At 40.9% G+C, this 19,951-nt stretch overlaps 2 protein-coding genes across 2 annotated transcripts; both read right to left on the bottom strand.

Moving 5' to 3' along the window:
• Positions 1-11,098: 11,098 nt before the first annotated feature.
• On the bottom strand, positions 11,099-14,791 carry LOC311500777 (uromodulin-like; the record flags this gene model as incomplete). Its single annotated transcript, XM_084562369.1, has 7 exons — positions 11,099-11,544; positions 11,630-11,789; positions 11,873-12,109; positions 13,140-13,291; positions 13,508-13,716; positions 13,810-14,074; positions 14,576-14,791. Coding segments are annotated over 7 exons (1,329 nt in total), but the record flags the coding sequence as incomplete, so codon positions are not given.
• LOC311494804 (scavenger receptor cysteine-rich domain-containing protein DMBT1-like) lies at positions 14,688-19,946 on the bottom strand (the record flags this gene model as incomplete). Its single annotated transcript, XM_084554030.1, has 9 exons — positions 14,688-15,214; positions 15,616-16,223; positions 16,293-16,692; positions 16,947-16,953; positions 17,233-17,726; positions 17,757-18,160; positions 18,288-18,722; positions 18,828-19,142; positions 19,766-19,946. The coding sequence occupies 9 exons, from the start codon at positions 19,944-19,946 to the stop codon at positions 14,807-14,809; spliced, it is 3,252 nt and encodes a 1,083-aa protein (XP_084410156.1). The 3' UTR covers positions 14,688-14,806.
• Positions 19,947-19,951: the final 5 nt, after the last annotated feature.

Raw genomic sequence — 19,951 nt, 5'->3', positions numbered from 1 at the left:
AGACCAAACTAAATTAGGTCAAGATTTGATACCAAATTGGTCATTAATAGGTTATTAAAGTACCACTCTCTCTGGTAAAACTGGATCAAAACTAATTCCTCCAATAACAGTTGGCTGCTCCTTAACAGACCCTAAACAAAACAAATGTGACTCGACTTGCTTGAGTATTCTTGAAGATGTTTTACCATCATCCTAGTGTCTTCTTCAGTTGTGAGGGGTTAAACATCTTCAAGGGAGCTCAAGCAAGGCCAGTTGCCATTTTTAGCTTTGTTTCTGGATAGACTTAGACATCACTTATCAGACATCGTCCCTAAAAAGTTTCACGCCCATTCACATCTTGAGTCTGAATTTTGTGACCATTAATTGGCTCTTTAAAGTACTACTCTTCTCAGGGAAAAACAGATCTTTGCAGGGAAAAACAGATGTGATCTGTTTTTCCCTGCAAAGATCTGTTTTTCCCTGAGAAGAGTAGTACTTCACTGTGTGAATATATGCAGTCATGGACGAAAGTATTGGCACCCCTGGAACTTTTCCAGAAAATGCACCATTTCTCCCAGAAAAAGTGTTGAAATAACAAATGTTTTGGTAGACACGTTTATTTCCTTTAAGTGCATTGGGACAACACAAAAAAGCAGAAGAAAAAAGCCAAATTTGACATCATTTTACACAAAACTCAAAAATTGACTGGACAAAATCATTGGCACCCTATTAAAACTGTGGGTAAATAATTTCATTTCAAGCATGTGATCCTCATTTAAACTCACCTGTGGCAAGTAACAGGTGCTGGCAATATAGAAATCAAAACTGAAGCCAGTTGGAATGTATAAAAGTTGACTCAACCTTTGTGTTGTTTGCCTGTGTATGCCACACCAAGCATGGAGAAGAGAAAGAAGAGGCGAGAATTGTCTGAGGACTTAAGAAGCAAAATTGTGGAAAAATATCAACAATCTCAAGGTTACAAGTCAATCTCCAGAGATCTTAAAGTTCCTTTGTCAACTGTGCGCAATATAATCAAGAAGTTTTTAACCCATGGAACTGTGGCAAATCTCCCTGGACGTGGACGAAAGAGAAAAATTGATGCAAGAATGCAACGCAGGATTGTTCGAATGGTGGATAAACAACCTCAGTCAACTTCCACACAAATTCAGGCTGTCTTGCAGACTCAGGGTGCAACGGTGTCAGCTCGAACAATACGTCGTCGTCTGAATGAGATGAAGCGCTATGGCAGGAGACCGAGGAGAACCCCACTTCTGACACAGAGGCATAAAAAAGCAAGACTGCAGTTTGCAAGAACATACCTGAGTAAGCCTCAATCCTTCTGGGACAATGTTTTGTGGACAGATGAGACTAAGGTAGAGCTTTTTAGCAAAGCACGTCATTCTACTGTTTACAGAAAACCGAATGAGGCCTACAAAGAAAAGAACACGGTACCTACAGTCAAATACGGTGGGGGTTCAAAGATGTTTTGGGGTTGTTTTGCTGCCTCTGGGACTGGGTGCATTGATTGTGTGCAAGGAATCATGAAATCTGGAGGTTATCAAAACATTCTGGCCCGTAATGTAGGGCCTAGTGTCAGAAAGCTGGGTCTGCATCAGAGGTCATGGGTGTTCCAGCAGGACAATGATCCAAAACACACCTCACAAAGCACCCAGAAATGGTTGGAGACAAAGCGCTGGAGAATTCTGAAGTGGTCAGCAATGAGTCCGGATCTAAATCCCATAGAACACCTATGGAAAGATCTAAAAATTGCTGTTGCGAGAAGGCACCCTTCAAATCTGAGAGACCTGGAACAGTTTGCAAAAGAAGAGTGGTCCAAAATTCCAGTTGAGAGGTGTAAGAAACTTGTTGATGGTTATAGGAAGCGATTGGTTTCAGTTATTTTGTCCAAAGGGTGTGCAACCAAATATTAAGTTGAGGGTGCCAATGATTTTGTCCAGTCAATTTTTGAGTTTTGTGTAAAATGATGTCAAATTTGGCTTTTTTCTTCTGCTTTTTTGTGCTGTCCCAATGCACTTAAAGGAAATAAACGTGTATACCAAAACATTTGTTATTTCAACACTTTTTCTGGGAGAAATGGTGCATTTTCTGGAAAAGTTCCAGGGGTGCCAATACTTTCGTCCATGACTGTATGTATATATATATATATATATATATATATATATATATATATATATATATTCACACACACAAAAACGCTTTAGGAACAACTAAAAAAAGCATGAACAACAGCACAAGGTGTCCAAATTCACTAGATCCAAAAACTGATCAAGTATCTGTGGGATGATCCACAGCCCTTCTCTGATGAGTCACAACTGTTTTGGAGGCACAAGGAAACCTACAAAATATCAGATATTAGGAAGGAGGTCATAATGTTATGCTTGATCAGTGTATAAAAACAATCTTTAGTTAAGTATCTCCTCCAAAGACACACACACGCCACATACAGTGGTGAGCCCGCTGAGCAGGTGGCCCTGTGTTCTGGATAAGTCTGAGTGGAGCTGGAGTTGTGGAACAGGGACATGAAGGGTTTACCCTTAAATACCACCTGCCAACCTGTCACAAAAAGACCATTCCCAAGTCATTTTTTTTCACTTAGTTATCATTTTCTTGTTATTTTCCTTTATTCCATACAGTTTTTGAAACATACAAGAAGAATACAGACTTGATGTTGTGAACGTGACTTTGAAATACCACATAGCAACCTGCAATAACAATAAACTGATGTAATAAATAAACTGTGTGCCCACAATGTGATCATAGTCACCTCTGATCGCCCTCACGGATTACACTCATGAAAAACCAACAGGAGATAAGTAAGTACCATATCCAAGGTTAAATTAATCCCCTGATAAGACCAGAAACCAATGTCTTCTCCTTGACTTTGGCGTTCGAGTGTGATCATTTTGTCAGCCAGCCATGGGTTCACGCCTGTAATCCAGTTAATAAAAGACAGGACTGGATTTGATTTATTTTTATTTTTGGATCAGATAAGGATTTGGATTCAACCCAACATCAACACCCAAGATTTTGTTATTACGGTTTAATTATGTGACCAAAATCAGAGAGTGAGGCTGCTAATGTTTTACATATATAACACTTCCAAAGAGGTTGGAATGCTCTGTAAAATGTAAAAAAGCAGAATGCAGTTATTGCAAATATCATTTAAACTTTATTAGACTGTGAATAAAAGAAAAACTACATTAAAATCAAATTATTATTATTATTTAGTTTTATGCCAGCTACATATTTCAATAAAGTTGGGACAGGGGCAACAAAGCAATGGAGAAGATTTTGTAAAAACAAAGCAAACAACCCAGAACTGGTGAAACAATAGATTACTAATTTACAAATTCTGTTTATGTTTAACTTTTACACTGTGTCCTAACATTTATGGAATAGTATTGTAGGGCCTGATGAGGAGACTGCATGTTATGTTTCTATCAAGGTTACATGGAAATCCATCTAAACGTCGTTGACACATTTCACACTGAAAAACAAATGTCAGACAAGGCGAAAAGTCAAATCTCATTTCACCAGCGTTTAATAACACAAATAATTTGAAGAAGAATCTACAGTGTTGAGTGGAGCAAAAAAACACAAAAAAAAAAACACAATGCTTTGTAAGCAACTGCAAAAACTAATAAACACAAAGAAGAAGGAAAGTGTTGACACCTCAATTTTTATTACAACTAATATAGTTTCTGGATTGTTGTTACATAACAAGGGTGGCAGAAGATAATCCTTTATGAATGAAACTCATGATAACAGTGATATAACAGTTAACAGTTAACATTTCATCTTTAGAAGTTAAATTGCTGTCAATATTTTTTTTACAACAGATGTGATAGCAGACTCTTAACATCACACTCCTCTGACATCATTTTATTGTAAAAAAATAAAAAACAACTCAACAGCTCTCAGAGGACTTGTATGTGTTGCTGTTACTCTTCTGTCCATCACCACATAAAGCCCAAACTACCAGCGCTGCAGAGATTGGCAAGGCACAATGAATTCCATGGTCAGCAGGCAAACTGTTAACTAGGACAGATAACTCAGCTTTGTGAATAACTGGGAAGTGTTGAATAAAATATTTTAAAGAGGTAAAACAATCCATCATATTAATATTATTAGATTGTTACTGACAAAATAACTCTTAATAACAACCCAGTTATTCTATTCTATCTGTATATTCTTTTATATATTCTATTTTTTTATGACTGCATATGAAGTAATGTTACATCTACATTTAATTAAAACAATTCAGTTGTAGACACGTTCAGGCTGGTGTCTGTGTCCAAGGAATAAGCGCAGGAGAAGGGAAGACTCACAGGAACAGCAAAGGATGTATTATTTGTTGGGTAGATAAATAAACTGTTGGAGTAGATGGCATGTGTGCGGTTGGTCTGAAAGACACATAATTCATTTATTTTTCAGTTCAATGATTAGAGAGAGTGCTATGAGCACAAGTGATTTAAGATGAACAGTTGATCATGGTGAGATACTGTACAAGTACTAAGACTACATACAGTATGTGCCTCATGTGTATGTGGCAGGGCAGTTTGTGTATGAGGTCAACAGATTAGAAGCAGACTGGAGGCTCTCAAAAAAGAAAGAAACCTGTAGTCAAATACTTACTGTCAGGACGTTTCCACAGGCACCGGCCTTAGCCTCCACTTCGTACCAAACAATATCATCACGAACTGTAGCCCAGGAGCAGTTGAGAGAAGCCAGGCTGCCAGAGAATGGATCCAAACCAGCGGAAACCACTTTATTGAAAAGCAGTCCTACCTGGATTTTATCACGACCACAGATAAGTTGGGAAGGCTGAAGTGAAGGATGGTGAACTAAAGAAAAATATATATGAATGAGACCAAGAGGAGAACCTCCACAAAACTTTCTTCTCGGTATGAAATTGTAACTGTATTAATAAACTTACATTCACACTCAACACTGGCATCTTCACTATGATGACAGTTGTGAACCCCAAATCCTCGATGTCTGCAGTCTGTGACTGATGATTCATTTCCAAAACACCCCGCATTGTCCAACCAGATGGGTCCACTGCCCTGTCCAAAAGCTGCACCCAAGTGCACCGAGCGAGCCCTACCACAGCCCAGCTGTCTGCACACCACCTGAGCATCAACCTGGTCCCAGGAATTGTCACACACTGTCCCCCACTGTCCACTGTGGAAGATCTCCACTCTGCCAGAGCAAGAGCTGTTTCCTCCATTGGCCAAACGGACCTGACCCTCAACTCCTGTGCTGTTTTCTGTTGTTGTGGTAACGATGAAGATATTTTCCAGTTAAACATGAGCAATAAAAAATGGAGTTCATTTAAAACATGTATAGATCTTTACCTTCACAGATGACACCAGCGTCTTCCACATGACTACAGATGGGGATTGCAACCGCCAGATATATGCAGTCTGTTATTGATGACTCATTGCCATAACAACGGCCTAAGCTGATCCAGATGGGTCCACTGCCCTGTCCAAAAGCTGCACGTTGGAGCGCTGAACGAGCCCTACCACAGCCCAGTTGTCTGCACACTACCTGAGCATTATTCAGATTCCAGAAATCGTCACACATTGTCCCCCACTGTCCACTGTGGTAGATCTCTACCCTGCCAAAACAGGAGCTGTTTCCTCCATTGGCCAGACGGACCTGACCCTCAACTCCTATAATGTTGTCTGGTGTTGTTGTGGTGGTGATGTTTACCTGACTGGCAGCAGAGGTCTGTGATCCTGGGTCAGGTGTTGGTAAAGAAACTCCAGGATCTGTTCTGCTCACATCTGTTTGAAAAAAATGAAAGGAATGAACAATACTGCACTGAATCTAAAGAGATTCTTTTCGTGCTTATAAACTGTTATAAACTGTTGAATCTCAGCACAGTACTTTTTTCACCAAAATGAATGGATTAGATGAGAAAATGAAATTTGTTATAATACTGGCAAGATATTCGAAATGAAACACTCAACTGCCAATGCTACAGGAACGTTATCTGCACAGTATGCAAGACATGATATGAATGGCTTCACAGGTGTGTAGACAAAGTAGTTTCCACAGCAGAGTTTGACATGGACAGTGTGCGAGCTAAAATGTGGAATACAAACACTGGTTTGCTCCAGGAAATAGGCGATACCAGCCTTGTTATCATCCAGTATACTGTGGTGCTCATTTTATTTCAGACGGGTCACAGTGCTTAAGATATATTAATGATTTACTGTACAGGTGACATTTTGTGTTAAAAAACTATATCAACAGTAAATACTAAACCCTGACAATATCAATATCAGTTAAACGTAATTATGTAAGCAACAACAAATTGAGTGTCTTGAAATATGTTCAAATATTTACCTTCACAGATGACGCTGGCGTCTTCACTATGACCACAGTTATGGACCCCTATTCCTCGATGGCTGCAGTCTGTTATCAATGATTCATTTCCAAAACATCTGACGTCATCCAGCCAGATGGGTCCACTGCCCTGTCCAAAAGCTGCACTTTGGAGCGCTGAGCGAGCCCTTCCACAGCCCAGTTGTCTGCACACCACGTTAGCCTCATTCAGGTCCCAGAAATAATCACACACTGTCCCCCACTGTCCACTGTGGAAGATCTCTACTCTGCCAGAGCAAGAGCTGTTTCCTCCATTGGCCAGACGGACCTGACCTTCAGTTCCTGTGCTGTTGTCTGCTGTTGTTGTGGTAGTGATGTTCTGAATGGTGGTGAAGTTCTGAGGGCTTGGTGTTGTTGATAAAGCAGTGCTGTTGATTCCTGGTGGAACTGAAATAAAAGTCTGTGTGAACTCACAAAACAGCCGGAGTCTGCACTGTCATCAGTGTTAATAAGGTTCTCTTTATAACAGCTGAACAGAATTGTACAACTGATCACAAAACTCACATGTTATGTTTATTACACAAACATTTTATTTACTGTAAAGGGGACTTATTGTGCCATAAAAAACATCAGTTATCAATGTAATATTGACAATCACTGATGTGGCTATTTTCCTGTTCAATGTGATCAATACCAAATGGAGTGTATTTGAAATATGTACAAATATTTGCCTTCACAGATGATGCTGGCATCTTCATCATGACCACAATAGGGGGCCCCGTCCCCCAACCCTTGATATCTGCAGTCTGTTATCGACGATTCATTTCCAAAACATCTGACATTATCCAGCCAGATGGGTCCACTGCCCTGTCCAAAAGCTGCACTTTGGAGCGCTGAGCGAGCCCTTCCACAGCCCAGCTGTCTGCACACCACCTTAGCGTTACTCAGGTCCCAGGAATCATCACACACTGTCCCCCAAAGTCCACTGTGGAAGATCTCTACTCTACCAGAGCAGCGGTTGTCAGAGTTGACCAGCCTAACTGGTGAAGCAGCTATATGAAAAACAAGGAACAAAATAGGCTTGAACCATTATACATATGAAATATGGACTTGTTAGTTCCACCTTTCACCTGCTCATCCTTCTTCATTCCCTGTATGTTCTGTATTTTAGTCATCCAAACACAGTTGGATCTTAGTGTCTTTAGCTGCACAAATTTGTATTTACCTTCACAGGTACCTTCACCTCCACGACAATAGTTTTGTCGTACGCTTCATTTTTAAAGTCCTTGTTATTACGGTAACTAAACCATCTTCCCATCACAGCCCAGCTACAAACGGCGCCTGTAACGGCGGGAATATTACATATATCGGCTAACGTTACCCAGAAACACTTGCGGATTTTTAAAATTATTAACTTATTTATTGTCTTAATTTCCTTCCATTTTTTGTCATCGGTTGATAGTTTTTTTTTTCATACATTCTCATATATTAAATCGTGTTTCACCTTTTAAATGTATTTTATTTTATTTTAGTATAAGTATTATTTTGCGTACCACTAGAGGGAGCCCGCGTACCACTAGTGGTACGCGTACCACAGTTTGAGAAAGGCTGGCTTAGACCATCACCTACGAAGCTGTCGTTACAGACACAAGAGGGAGCCTGGCTGCTGAAAGAGTCGTTTGTTTTTTGTGACTCTAAGCAGGTGGCTTCATTATGACATGAATCACAGCTGGTAACAAGCGTCCCTGCAAAAAGCATATGGTTATGAAGGCTGTCTTCATTACTCTCCTTATTTAGTATAACACATCTAATTCATGGCCATGCTAAAGTCTAAGATATAACAGCACTATCACAGAGAATTAATTCATTATATTGTTTATTGTTTGTTAATGAATGTGTTCTCTGTTGAAAGTTGTCTCTCAGCTGGTATTGTCTGTCCAGCAATAAAAGTACACATTAGTTTCACAAGTTTTACATGGAAATATTTATTTTAATTTTTAATTCTGTCATCTCTAATAACCTTTAGATAGATGTGTAGTTTCCCAGGTGTTCAAGCCAAAAAGAATCCGCAGGAGGTTTGAACGCCAGTTAAAGTTTCCGGGAGAAACCAAATGTTATATTGAGGAGGGGGAAGCATGTGTTCAAAGCTCAAACAGGAAACAATATCACTGAATGCAATATGTGTATGTATGTTATTAATTATATGTGATTGCTCTGTGGTATTTAATGGGTTTTGTGAACGAACCTTTCTGCTGCATAGTAGAGCTTGATGGTTAATTGACTCTTTGTTGGCCCTCTGACTGGTTGCTAACCCACCAACCAGAGAGCTCTTCCTCCAGAACACAATCCTGAAGTGTATTTTTTATTCCTTTCCTCAAAACGAAAGTTAATATTGAGAAATGTCTCTGGCTGTGTGGACTACCACACTGTTGGGTAAACGATGCCATTGTCGATGAACATAACTACAAATGACTACATATGTTTAAAGGTAAGAGAAATAGTCTATTCATATTCTAAATGTTCCAGTAATGTTCACTACCTATACTGAATGTCACTGAAAGCATTTCTGTAGCAGCGTCAAATACTAGCCTCCCAAACTAGATAGAAGTCAGCAACACACATTTGCTTCTTTAAAATCAAGCACTTTGTTGATGGCGCCTCAAGTGAATAATATACTGATCCTTTGGATGCGGTTAAGTAACAGGTGCCAAACTGTTTGTTAATTTTCACAATTAAATGTGTTCATACCCCGAGGGAGAAGTATGTACTGTATATTTCAATATTTCACATCCTAATAACTTGTATTTATTGTCTTCATTGGAGCCCTTTTATGTGTGACAAAAATGAAATTGCAGTATAATTACACAGTGAATATGTGTCTAGCCAACAATGACAAAATGCCAGATGGTTTACCTGAAGTGTTTCCTGTAAAAATATGTAAAAGTATATTCAAAAACAACGTCCAAGGTACTCCCATTATGGGCAAAATCCTCAACATAAACCTGCTGAAAGAGAAGATGTTTAAAACAGCATTTTAAAATGATTCTTCTTATCTTGTGAAATCAACTGCTTTTCCAATCTCTGTACTTACCCTGAGGAGACTGTGTGAGCATCCAGAAGCTAGTGAGAAAGTTGAATAAGTAAAAGCTCCCAGTGAGACAGAGTTTGGGAAATTCTGGGTCAGTTTCAGAGTTCAAAGGACAATTTGAACTGAAACTGGTGAACAACATAAATGGACCATTTACAGCAGTGATTCACATGATGTAGAAAGAGTTATTTATTAATCAAACTCAGACCAAAGGATCAAATCCAAACACAATCAGCACACAAACCAAGTCCTGAATAAATACAGTTTCTGGTACTGTACAATCAATATGTCTGTCCTGTAAGATAAGAAAGATTCATGGTGTTCACAAGTTCACGTGTTCGTGTATCTAATGAGTGGCTCACTAATAACATAACCACTTAAAATGACGGACAGTAAATAGAGGTTTTAGTATGTAGAGTTTTCCTGACACCCTGAAAAGGAAGTTTTATGAAATAATCACAAGTTGAAGTCTACTTTTTTCTGTTTTTTTACTGTACTGTGGAACTGTAAGTAACTGTAAGTTTGTTAATTTCCCCAAATACATTTGTTTATAAGTCCAAGGCAGAAGTATGTACTGTATATTACAGTATTTCAGACATATAGTGATTCCCTTGAAGTCAGGTGACATTGGGTTTATCTCAACACTCTCACTGTGTATGAATTAAACTAGGACTGGACACATAACTGCTTATCAAGTGTGTATGTTGGACTTAATCTCATGTTTCTGTTTACTGAGTTTAAGTCTTGATTCTTTGAAATTTGGATTCTTTGAAAATAGGCTCATAGGTTCCCTGTGAATGTACGCAAGAGACTGACCTCATTTTCACAGTCTGATGTATTGCAGCTCCATGAGTTACTGTGTTTTTATTACATCAGTATGACACACAACAACCTTCCAACAAACATCATAGAAATGTTTCCACAAGTATCATATATTCAATGGTTGTATAACATTGACATACAAAAGTGAAAAACTTTGCCATAATACTGTAAGGCTTTAATTCTAATTATAAAAACATTCAAATGAACCTAATATATAAGAGCAATAAAATGTATTTATCAGTATCAATGGGGAATCTATCGAAAGGCTTTTGACACATTTCATGCTGAAGTACAAATGTCAGCCTCATCGTGGTCCCAGAGGATTTTTCATCAAATTCATGACAGATAATGACAATTCAATAAAAACCTTCTGCTAATTAGATTTTTAGTCTGGCCCAAAGCTGTGAGTCAAAGTTTTTGTTTCCCATGAATTATAAACAAATGGAAGAAAGTGATGTTCATTCATTCATCTCCTGTAACCGCTTATTCCTGTTAAGGGTCGCGGGGTCTGCTGGAGTCTATCCCATCTGTCACTGGGCGAGAGGCAGGGTACACCCTGGACAGGTCGCCAGTCTATTGCAGGGCTAACACAGAGAGACAGACAACCATTCACACTCACATTCACACCTACCGCCAATAAAGAATCACCAGTTAACCTAACCAGCATGTCTTTGGACGGTGGGAGGAAGCTGTGGTACCAGGAGAGAACCCACGCAGACACAGGGAGAACATGCAAACTCCAGACAGAAAGGCCCAGTCGGCCCATGGATTCGAACCCGTTGAGGCATCAGTGCGAACCATCTTTCCACTGTGCCGACCAGAAAGTGATGCGTGGTTGAAAAATATATCATATGTACCATATCATATATCATGCAAATAAACACAAATGAGAAGGAAAGTGTGAATGCTAATTTTTATTGTAACTCATATTGACTTTGATTGTCATATGTAGTTATAACACGGGTAGTACTGGTAGTACTAATGAGTGTTTAAACTAATGGTACAGTTAAATTATACAGTGTAATATATTATGTTTATTTTATGTACTGTGAATAGAAAAAAATAAAAATATCCTTGATATTATTAGTTTCTATTATTGGATGTTACAGGTCAATCTGCTGGCTTTTCCCCTAAAGATAAAAAAGAGACAGTGATTATTAATTTAATAAAGGTTGTTGTGTTGAGTCATTTGTCCTGAAACTAGATTGTTATTCATACTCACAAATGATTGGCCCAATGGTGATGGGCTCCATAGAAGCAGATATGGAAACAGAGCGATGTGTCCTGTTTCTGCAAGTCTGAAGGGGTGGAAAAAAATCATAGCATCAAAAGAGATTTGAGCAGTGCATATGGACAGCTGAAAAAGTGAAATGTGTAACTCACAGGAATACAGCTGGAGAACCTCCGGTCACACAGGCTGAGTTCACAGTGAAGATAAGTATCTCTGTATTCGCCCTGGAATGGGAACAAGAGAGCAGTGAAACGAGCCCGGAGGGATGAGCCGCTCTCAGTCACTGACACCCGCTGGCGGTCTGTAGGACACCTATCAGAGAAGATGGAGATCATCAGGGTTGTTACATGTCTCAGGATCCTACAAAGCATCAACCAGTCAAGAAGTGCACATACTTGTTGTGGATCAGAGAGTATTGTGTGGGATCATTAGGGTTTGATGAGTGAGTGGCGAAGCAGTCTTCCAGAACAAGTGCAAAGCTTGGGTCTCTTTTGTCCACAAAGACGCCCACATACAGCGGTGAGCCCACAGTGAGGGTGACCCTGCCTGCAGGATAAGTCTGAGTGTAGCTGGAGTCACGAAACAGAAACATAGAGGCTCTAGCTTTTGGACCAGAACCTGAAATGACTGACCTGTCAAAAAAAGGAGAACCATGTCATTCTTTCACATTTTCTTCTTCGTAGTTTATATATATATGTATATGTATATATATACCATTTGATCTTAGCCTCAGAGTTATTGTTTTTTTTTTTTTTAAATTGTCTTTTTATTTGGAAAGGCAAATTTCCATCACATACATTAATTACAGCCTTAGTCATTAAAGAACATAAAAAAGGATGGATCCATAAAGTTTGCATCCATACTGCCCTTCCAGGATTTTCTTTTATGGGCCACTAATATTGAATTTTGTTGAAACAATAACAAAACAGAACAGAATCAGAATTCTTATCAGAATATGACTTAGGAAACACACCATAAGGATTTCATTATGGAGCATGTTTCTACTGATATAGAGAAAACAAATACTCTCTGACACAGTTGGATACTCCTACAACAATTCATTATGTTACATATTCTTCTCGATAAATGATGTAATCACTGTTAACTGTTTGTCCTTTGGAGTTATTTCGCTGTCAGTGTTTTGTACAACACATCCAATGTGGAATCTAAAACATTACACTTTTCCAACGGCAGCAATTTTTCTAGTAAAGACAACCAACTCAACCGCGCTCCAGTGACGCATGTGACTGTGCTACTGTCTGCTGTCCTTCACCTCATAAAGTCTGCACAACAACTTTATTTGGCCTGAAGATATTTGCCAGGCATAAAGAATTCTGAACGGAGAGACCCCAGACCGTCTATTTAAGTTTTATTTCATTTTATTTAGATTTGATTTGACACTGTGTTTTTTTTTAGTCAGCAGGCAAGCTAGGACAGATAAGTCAGCTTTGTGAATAATTGGGAAGTGTTGAATAAAATATTTAAAAGAGGTAAAACAATTCATCATATTAATATTATTAGATTATTACTGACAAAATAACTCTTAATAACAGTCCAGTTATTCTATTGTAACCATTACAACATGTAAGAAATAAAGGTTGTTTTTTATGACTGCGTATGATGAAGTGATGTTACATCTACGTTCAATTAAAGCCTACTCACGGCAGCTCTGGTCTGATAGCCACGTTCAGGCTGGTGTCTGTGTCCAAGGAATAAGCGCAGGAGAAGAGAAGACTCACAGGAACAGCAAAGGATGTATTATTTGTTGGGTAGATAAATAAACTGTTGGAGTAGATGGCATGTGTGCGGTTGGTCTGAAAGACACATAATTCATTTATCACTGAGTTCAATGATAAGAGAGAGTTCTATGAGCACAAGTGATTTAAGATGAACAGTTGATCATGGTGAGATACTGTACAAGTACTAAGACTACATACAGTATGTGCCTCATGTGTATGTGGCAGGGCACACAGATTAGAAGCAGACTGGAGGCAGTCAAAAAAGAAAGAAACCTGTAGTCAAATACTTACCGTCAGGATGTTTCCACAGGCACCGGCCTTAGCCTCCACTTCGTACCAAACAAAATCACCATAAACTGCGGCCCAGGAGCAGTTGGGAGAAGCCAGGCTGCCAGATAATGGATCCAAACCAGCGGAAACCACTTTATTGAAAAGCAGTCCTACCTGGATTTTATCACGACCACAGATAAGTTGGGAAGGCTGAAGTGGAGGATGGTGAACTAAAAAAAATATATATACAAATAAGACCAAGCGGAGAACCTCCAGAAAACCTTCATCTCAGTGTGAAATAATAACTGTGTTAATAAACTTACGTTCACACTCAACACTGGCATCTTCATTATGACCACAGTTGTGGTTTCCAAACCCCTGATGTCTGCAGTCTGTTACTGATGATTCATTTCCAAAACATCCGACATCATCCAGCCAGATGGGTCCACTCCCCTGTCCAAAAGCTGCACTTTGGAGCGCTGAGCGAGCCCTTCCACAGTCCAGCTGTCTGCACACCACGTCAGCATCATTCAGGTCCCAGGAATCATCACACACTGTCCCCCACTGTCCACTGTGGAAGATCTCCACTCTGCCAGAGCAGCGGTTGTCAGAGTTGACCAGCCTAACTGGTGAAGCAGCTAAATGAAAAACAAGGAGCAAAATACTGTTGTTGTGAGACACAGATGAAATGTGGACTTGTTAGCGTCAATAACAAATAATGAATCAATAACACATTTCAAAACTGAAGTACTCCATGTTAAATGTAAGGCCATAGACATGTGACACAGTTAGAATTTTGTGTTGCTGCTCAAATTTGTATTTACCTTCACAGACGACACCAGCATCCTCATGGTGACCACAATCATGAGATCCAAACCCTCGATGGCCGCATTCAGAGAGCTTTGATTCGCTACCTGTACAATAGACGTCATCCAACCAGATGGGTCCAGTTCCTTGCCCAAATCGTGCATTTGATGGCGCTGAGAGGACCCTACCACAGCCCAGCTGTCTGCACACAACCTGAGCATCAAGCAGGTCCCAGGCATCGTCACACACTGTCCCCCACTGTCCACTGTGGAAGATCTCCACTCTGCCAGAGCAAGAGCTGTTTCCTCCATTGGCCAGACGGATCTGACCCTCAACTCCTGTGCTGTTGACTGCTGCTGTTGTGGTAGAGATGTTCTGTGTCACTGGAGTGGTGGTGAAGATCGGTGGTCTTGGTGTCGGTGGAAGAACTGTGCTGTTGATTACTGGTGGAACTGAAGGAAAAGTCTGTGTGAACTCACAAGACAACCAACACTGTGTTCAAGTCGAATGTGATCAATAACAAAGGGAGGGCATTTGAAATATGTAGAAATATTTACCTTCACAGATGATACTGGCATCTTCACTATGACCACAGTTGTGGTTTCCAAACCCCTGATGTCTGCAGTCTGTTATTGATGATTCATTTCCAAAACATCCGACATCATCCAGCCAGATGGGTCCACTGCCCTGTCCAAAAGCTGCACTTTGGAGTGCTGATTGAGCCCTTCCACAGCCCAGCTGTCTGCACACCACGTTAGCATCACCCAGGTCCCAGGAATCATCACACACTGTCCCCCACTGTCCACTGTGGAAGATCTCCACTCTGCCAGAGCAGCGGTTGTCAGAGTTGACCAGCCTAACTGGTGAAGCAGCTAAATGAAAAACAAGGAACAAAATAGATTTGAAGCAGCACAGTTGAGTCTGGTTAAATTGTTACACAGCATCAACAGCACATCGAGACCCTGTCGAGATCTATATCTGTGGCAATTTAAACTCTTTAGCACTGTCATCAGTACTCGATCTAGTAAAAAATGATGCTCATTCTGTATAAATGACAATAATGATGTACACTCTAGCTAAATTCGTATACCTACAATTAGGGTGTACAATTGTATCTTCTAATAACAGTATTCATTCATTCATTCATTCATATATTCATTCATTGTACAAGTAGCTCTTAAACTTACAGTTATCCTGTGTAGTTGTTAATATCAATAGTAGTGTATAATAACTGTATAGTTAAATGTTCCACTTGTAGATTCTGTGCATCTTCTGTTTAGTAAATCTCTCTGTATTCTGTGTCATTATATGTGGTAGTGTAGTAGATAGAGTAGTGCAGCAGAAGTTGCAGTTATAATGGTTATTGTGTGTGTCTTGTCAGCATATATGCAGCACAGTGGGACTAGGAGAGACACTATTTCACACCTCTGTATGTTTTTATTAATGTATTGTAGAAGTGACAATGAGCACGACTTGAATCTTGATGTGTATTTACCTTCACAGACGACACCAGCATCCTCATGGTGACTACAGTCATGAGATCCAAAGCCTGGATGGCGGCATTCAGAGAGCTTTGATTCACTGCCTGTACAATAGACGTTATCCAACCAGATGGGTCCAGTTCCTTGTCCAAATTGTGCATTTGATGGCGCTGAGAGGACCCTACCACAGCCCAACTGTCTGCACACAACCTGAGCATCAAGCAGGTCCCAGGCATCGTCACACACTGTCCCCCACCGTCCACTGTGGAAGATCTCCACTCTGCCAGAGCAAGAGCTGTTTCCTCCATTGACCAGACGGATCTGACCCTCAACTCCTGTGCTGTTGACTGCTGCTGTTGTGGTAGAGATGTTCTGTGTCACTGGAGTGTTGGTGAAGTTCTGTGGTCCTGGTGTCGTTGGAAGAACTGTGCTGTTGTTTACTGGTGGAACTGAAGGAAAAGTCTGTGTGAACTCACAAGACAACCAACACTGTCTTCAAGTCGAAAGTGATCAATAACAAAGGGAGGGCATTTGAAATATGTAGAAATATTTACCTTCACAGATGATGCTGGCATCTTCACTATGATGACAGTTGTGGTTTCCTAACCCCTGATGTCCGCAGTCTGTTATTGATGATTCATTTCCAAAACATCCGACATCATCCAGCCAGATGGGTCCACTGCCCTGTCCAAAAGCTGCACTTTGGAGTGCTGATTGAGCCCTTCCACAGCCCAGCTGTCTGCACACCACATCAGCATCATTCAGGTCCCAGGAATCATCACACACTGTCCCCCACTGTTCACTGTGGAAGATCTCCACTCTGCCAGAGCAGCGGTTGTCAGAGTTGACCAGCCTAACTGGTGAAGCAGCTAAATGAAAAACAAGGAGCAAAATAGATTTGAAGCAGCACAGTTGAGTCTGGTTATATTGTTACGCAGCATCAGCAGCACATCGAGACCCTGTCGAGATCTATATCTGTGGCAATTTAAACTCTTTAGCACTGTCACCAGTACTCGTTCTAGTAAAACATTGTGCTCATTCTGTATAAATGACAATAATCATGTACACTTTAGCTAAATTCCTATACCTACAATTAGCCTGTACAGTTGTATCTTCCAATAACAGTATTCATTCATTCATTCATTCATTGTACAAGTAGCTCTTAAACTTACAGTTATCCTGTGTAGTTGTTAATATCAATAGTAGTGTATATTAACTGTATAGTTACATGTTCCACTTGTAGATTCTGTGCATCTTCTGTTTAGTAAATCTCTCTGTATTCTGTGTCATTATATGTGGTAGTGTAGTAGATAGAGTATTGCAGCAGAAGTTGTGGTTGTAGTGGTTATTGTGTGTGTCTTGACAGCATATATGCAGCACAGTGGGACTCGGAGAGACACTATTTAACACCTCTGTATGTTTTTATTAATGTATTATAGAAGTGACTATAAGCACAACTTGAATCTTGATGTGTATTTACCTTCACAGACGACACCAGCATCTTCTTGGTGACTACAGTCATGAGATCCAAAGCCTGGATGGCGGCATTCAGAGAGCTTTGATTCGCTGCCTGTACAATGGACGTTATCCAACCAGATGGGTCCAGTTCCTTGTCCAAATTGTGCACTTGATGGTGCTGAGAGGACCCCACCACAGCCCAACTGTCTGCACACAACCTGAGCATCAACCAGGTCCCAGTAATCGTCACACACTGTCCCCCACTGTCCACTGTGGAAGATCTCCACTCTGCCAGAGCAAGAGCTGTTTCCTCCATTGGCCAGACGGATCTGACCCTCAACTCCTGTGCTGTTGTCTGCTGCTGTTGTGTTAGAGTCTGTCACTGGAGTGGTGGTGAAGATCGGTGGTCCTGGTGTCGGTGGAAGAACTGTGCTGTTGATTACTGGTGGAACTGAAGGAAAAGTCTGTGTGAACTCACAAGACAACCAACACCGTGTTCAAGTCGAATGTGATCAATAACAAAGGGAGGGCATTTGAAATATGTAGAAATATTTACCTTCACAGATGATGCTGGCATCTTCACTATGATGACAGTTGTGGTTTCCAAACCCCTGATGTCTGCAGTCTGTTATTGATGATTCATTTCCAAAACATCCGACATCATCCAGCCAGATGGGTCCACTGCCCTGTCCAAAAGCTGCACTTTGGAGTGCTGATTGAGCCCTTCCACAGCCCAGCTGTCTGCACACCACGTTAGCATCATTCAGGTCCCAGAAATCATCACACACTGTCCCCCACTGTCCACTGTGGAAGATCTCTACTCTGCCAGAGCAGCGGTTGTCAGAGTTGACCAGCCTAACTGGTGAAGCAACTATATGAAAAACAAGGAGCAAAATACTGTTGTTGTGAGACACAGATGAAATGTGGACTTGTTAGCGTCAATAACAACTAAAGAATCAATTTCATTTCAAAAGTGAAGTCCTCCATGTTAAATGTAAGGCCATGGACATGTGACACAGTTAGAATTTTGTGTTGCTGCTCAGATTTATATTTACCTTCACAGACGACACCAGCATCTTCTTGGTGACTACAGTCATGAGATCCAAAGCCTTGGTGGCTGCATTCAGAGAGCGTTGATTCGCTGCCTGTACAATAGACGTCATCCAACCAGATGGGTCCAGTTCCTTGCCCAAATCGTGCATTTGATGGCGCTGAGAGGACCCTACCACAGCCCAGCTGTCTGCACACCACCTGAGCATCAAGCAGGTCCCAGGCATCGTCACACACTGTCCCCCACTGTCCACTGTGGAAGATCTCCACTCTGCCAGAGCAAGAGCTGTTTCCTCCATTGGCCAGACGGATCTGACCCTCAACTCCTGTGCTGTTGACTGCTGCTGTTGTGGTAATGATGTTCTGTGTCACTGGAGTGGTGGTGAAGATCGGTGGTCCTGGTGTCGGTGGAAGAACTGTGCTGTTGATTACTGGTGGAACTGAAGGAAAAGTCTGTGTGAACTCACAAGACAACCAACACTGTGTTCAAGTCGAATGTGATCAATCACAAAGGGAGGCCATTTGAAATATGTAGAAATATTTACCTTCACAGATGATGCTGGCATCTTCATTATGACCACAGTTGTGGTTTCCAAACCCCCAATGTCCGCAGTCTGTTATTGATGATTCATTTCCAAAACATCCGACATCATCCAGCCAGATGGGTCCACTGCCCTGTCCAAAAGCTGCACTTTGGAGTGCTGATTGAGCCCTTCCACAGCCCAGCTGTCTGCACACCACATCAGCATCATTCAGGTCCCAGGAATCATCACACACTGTCCCCCACTGTTCACTGTGGAAGATCTCCACTCTGCCAGAGCAGCGGTTGTCAGAGTTGACCAGCCTAACTGGTGAAGCAGCTAAATGAAAAACAAGGAGCAAAATAGATTTGAAGCAGCACAGTTGAGTCTGGTTATACTGTTACACAGCATCAGCAGCACATCGAATGTGCACTTTAGCTAAATTCCTATACCTACAATTAGCCTGTACAGTTGTATCTTCCAATAACAGTATTCATTCATTCATTCATTCATTCATTGTATAAGTAGCTCTTAAACTTACAGTTATCCTGTGTAGTTGTAAATATCAATAGTAGTGTATATTAACTGTATAGTTACATGTTTCACTTGTAGATTCTGTGCATCTTCTGTTTAGTAAATCTCTCTGTATTCTGTGTCATTATATGTTGTAGTGTAGTAGATAGAGTAGTGCAGCAGAAGTTGTGGTTATAGTGGTTATTGTGTGTGTCTTGTCAGCATATATGCAGCACAGTGGGACTCGGAGAGACACTATTTCACACCTCTGTATGTTTTTATTAATGTATTGTAGAAGTGACAATAAGCACAACTTGAATCTTGATGTGTATTTACCTTCACAGACGACACCAGCATCCTCATAGTGCCTGCAGTCATGAGATCCAAAGCCTGGATGGCTGCATTCAGAGAGCTTTGATTCGCTGCCTGTACAATGGACGTTATCCAACCAGATGGGTCCAGTTCCTTGTCCAAATCGTGCATCTGATGGCGCTGAGAGGACCCTACCACAGCCCAGCTGTCTGCACACCACCTGAGCATCAAGCAGGTCCCAGGCATCGTCACACACTGTCCCCCACTGTCCACTGTGGAAGATCTCCACTCTGCCAGAGCAAGAGCTGTTTCCTCCATTGCCC

Source organism: Chelon labrosus, assembly GCF_963514085.1.
Source record: "Chelon labrosus genome assembly, chromosome: 2".
Taxonomy (NCBI): domain Eukaryota; kingdom Metazoa; phylum Chordata; class Actinopteri; order Mugiliformes; family Mugilidae; genus Chelon; species Chelon labrosus.
This window is presented reverse-complemented; position numbering and strand designations above follow the sequence as displayed.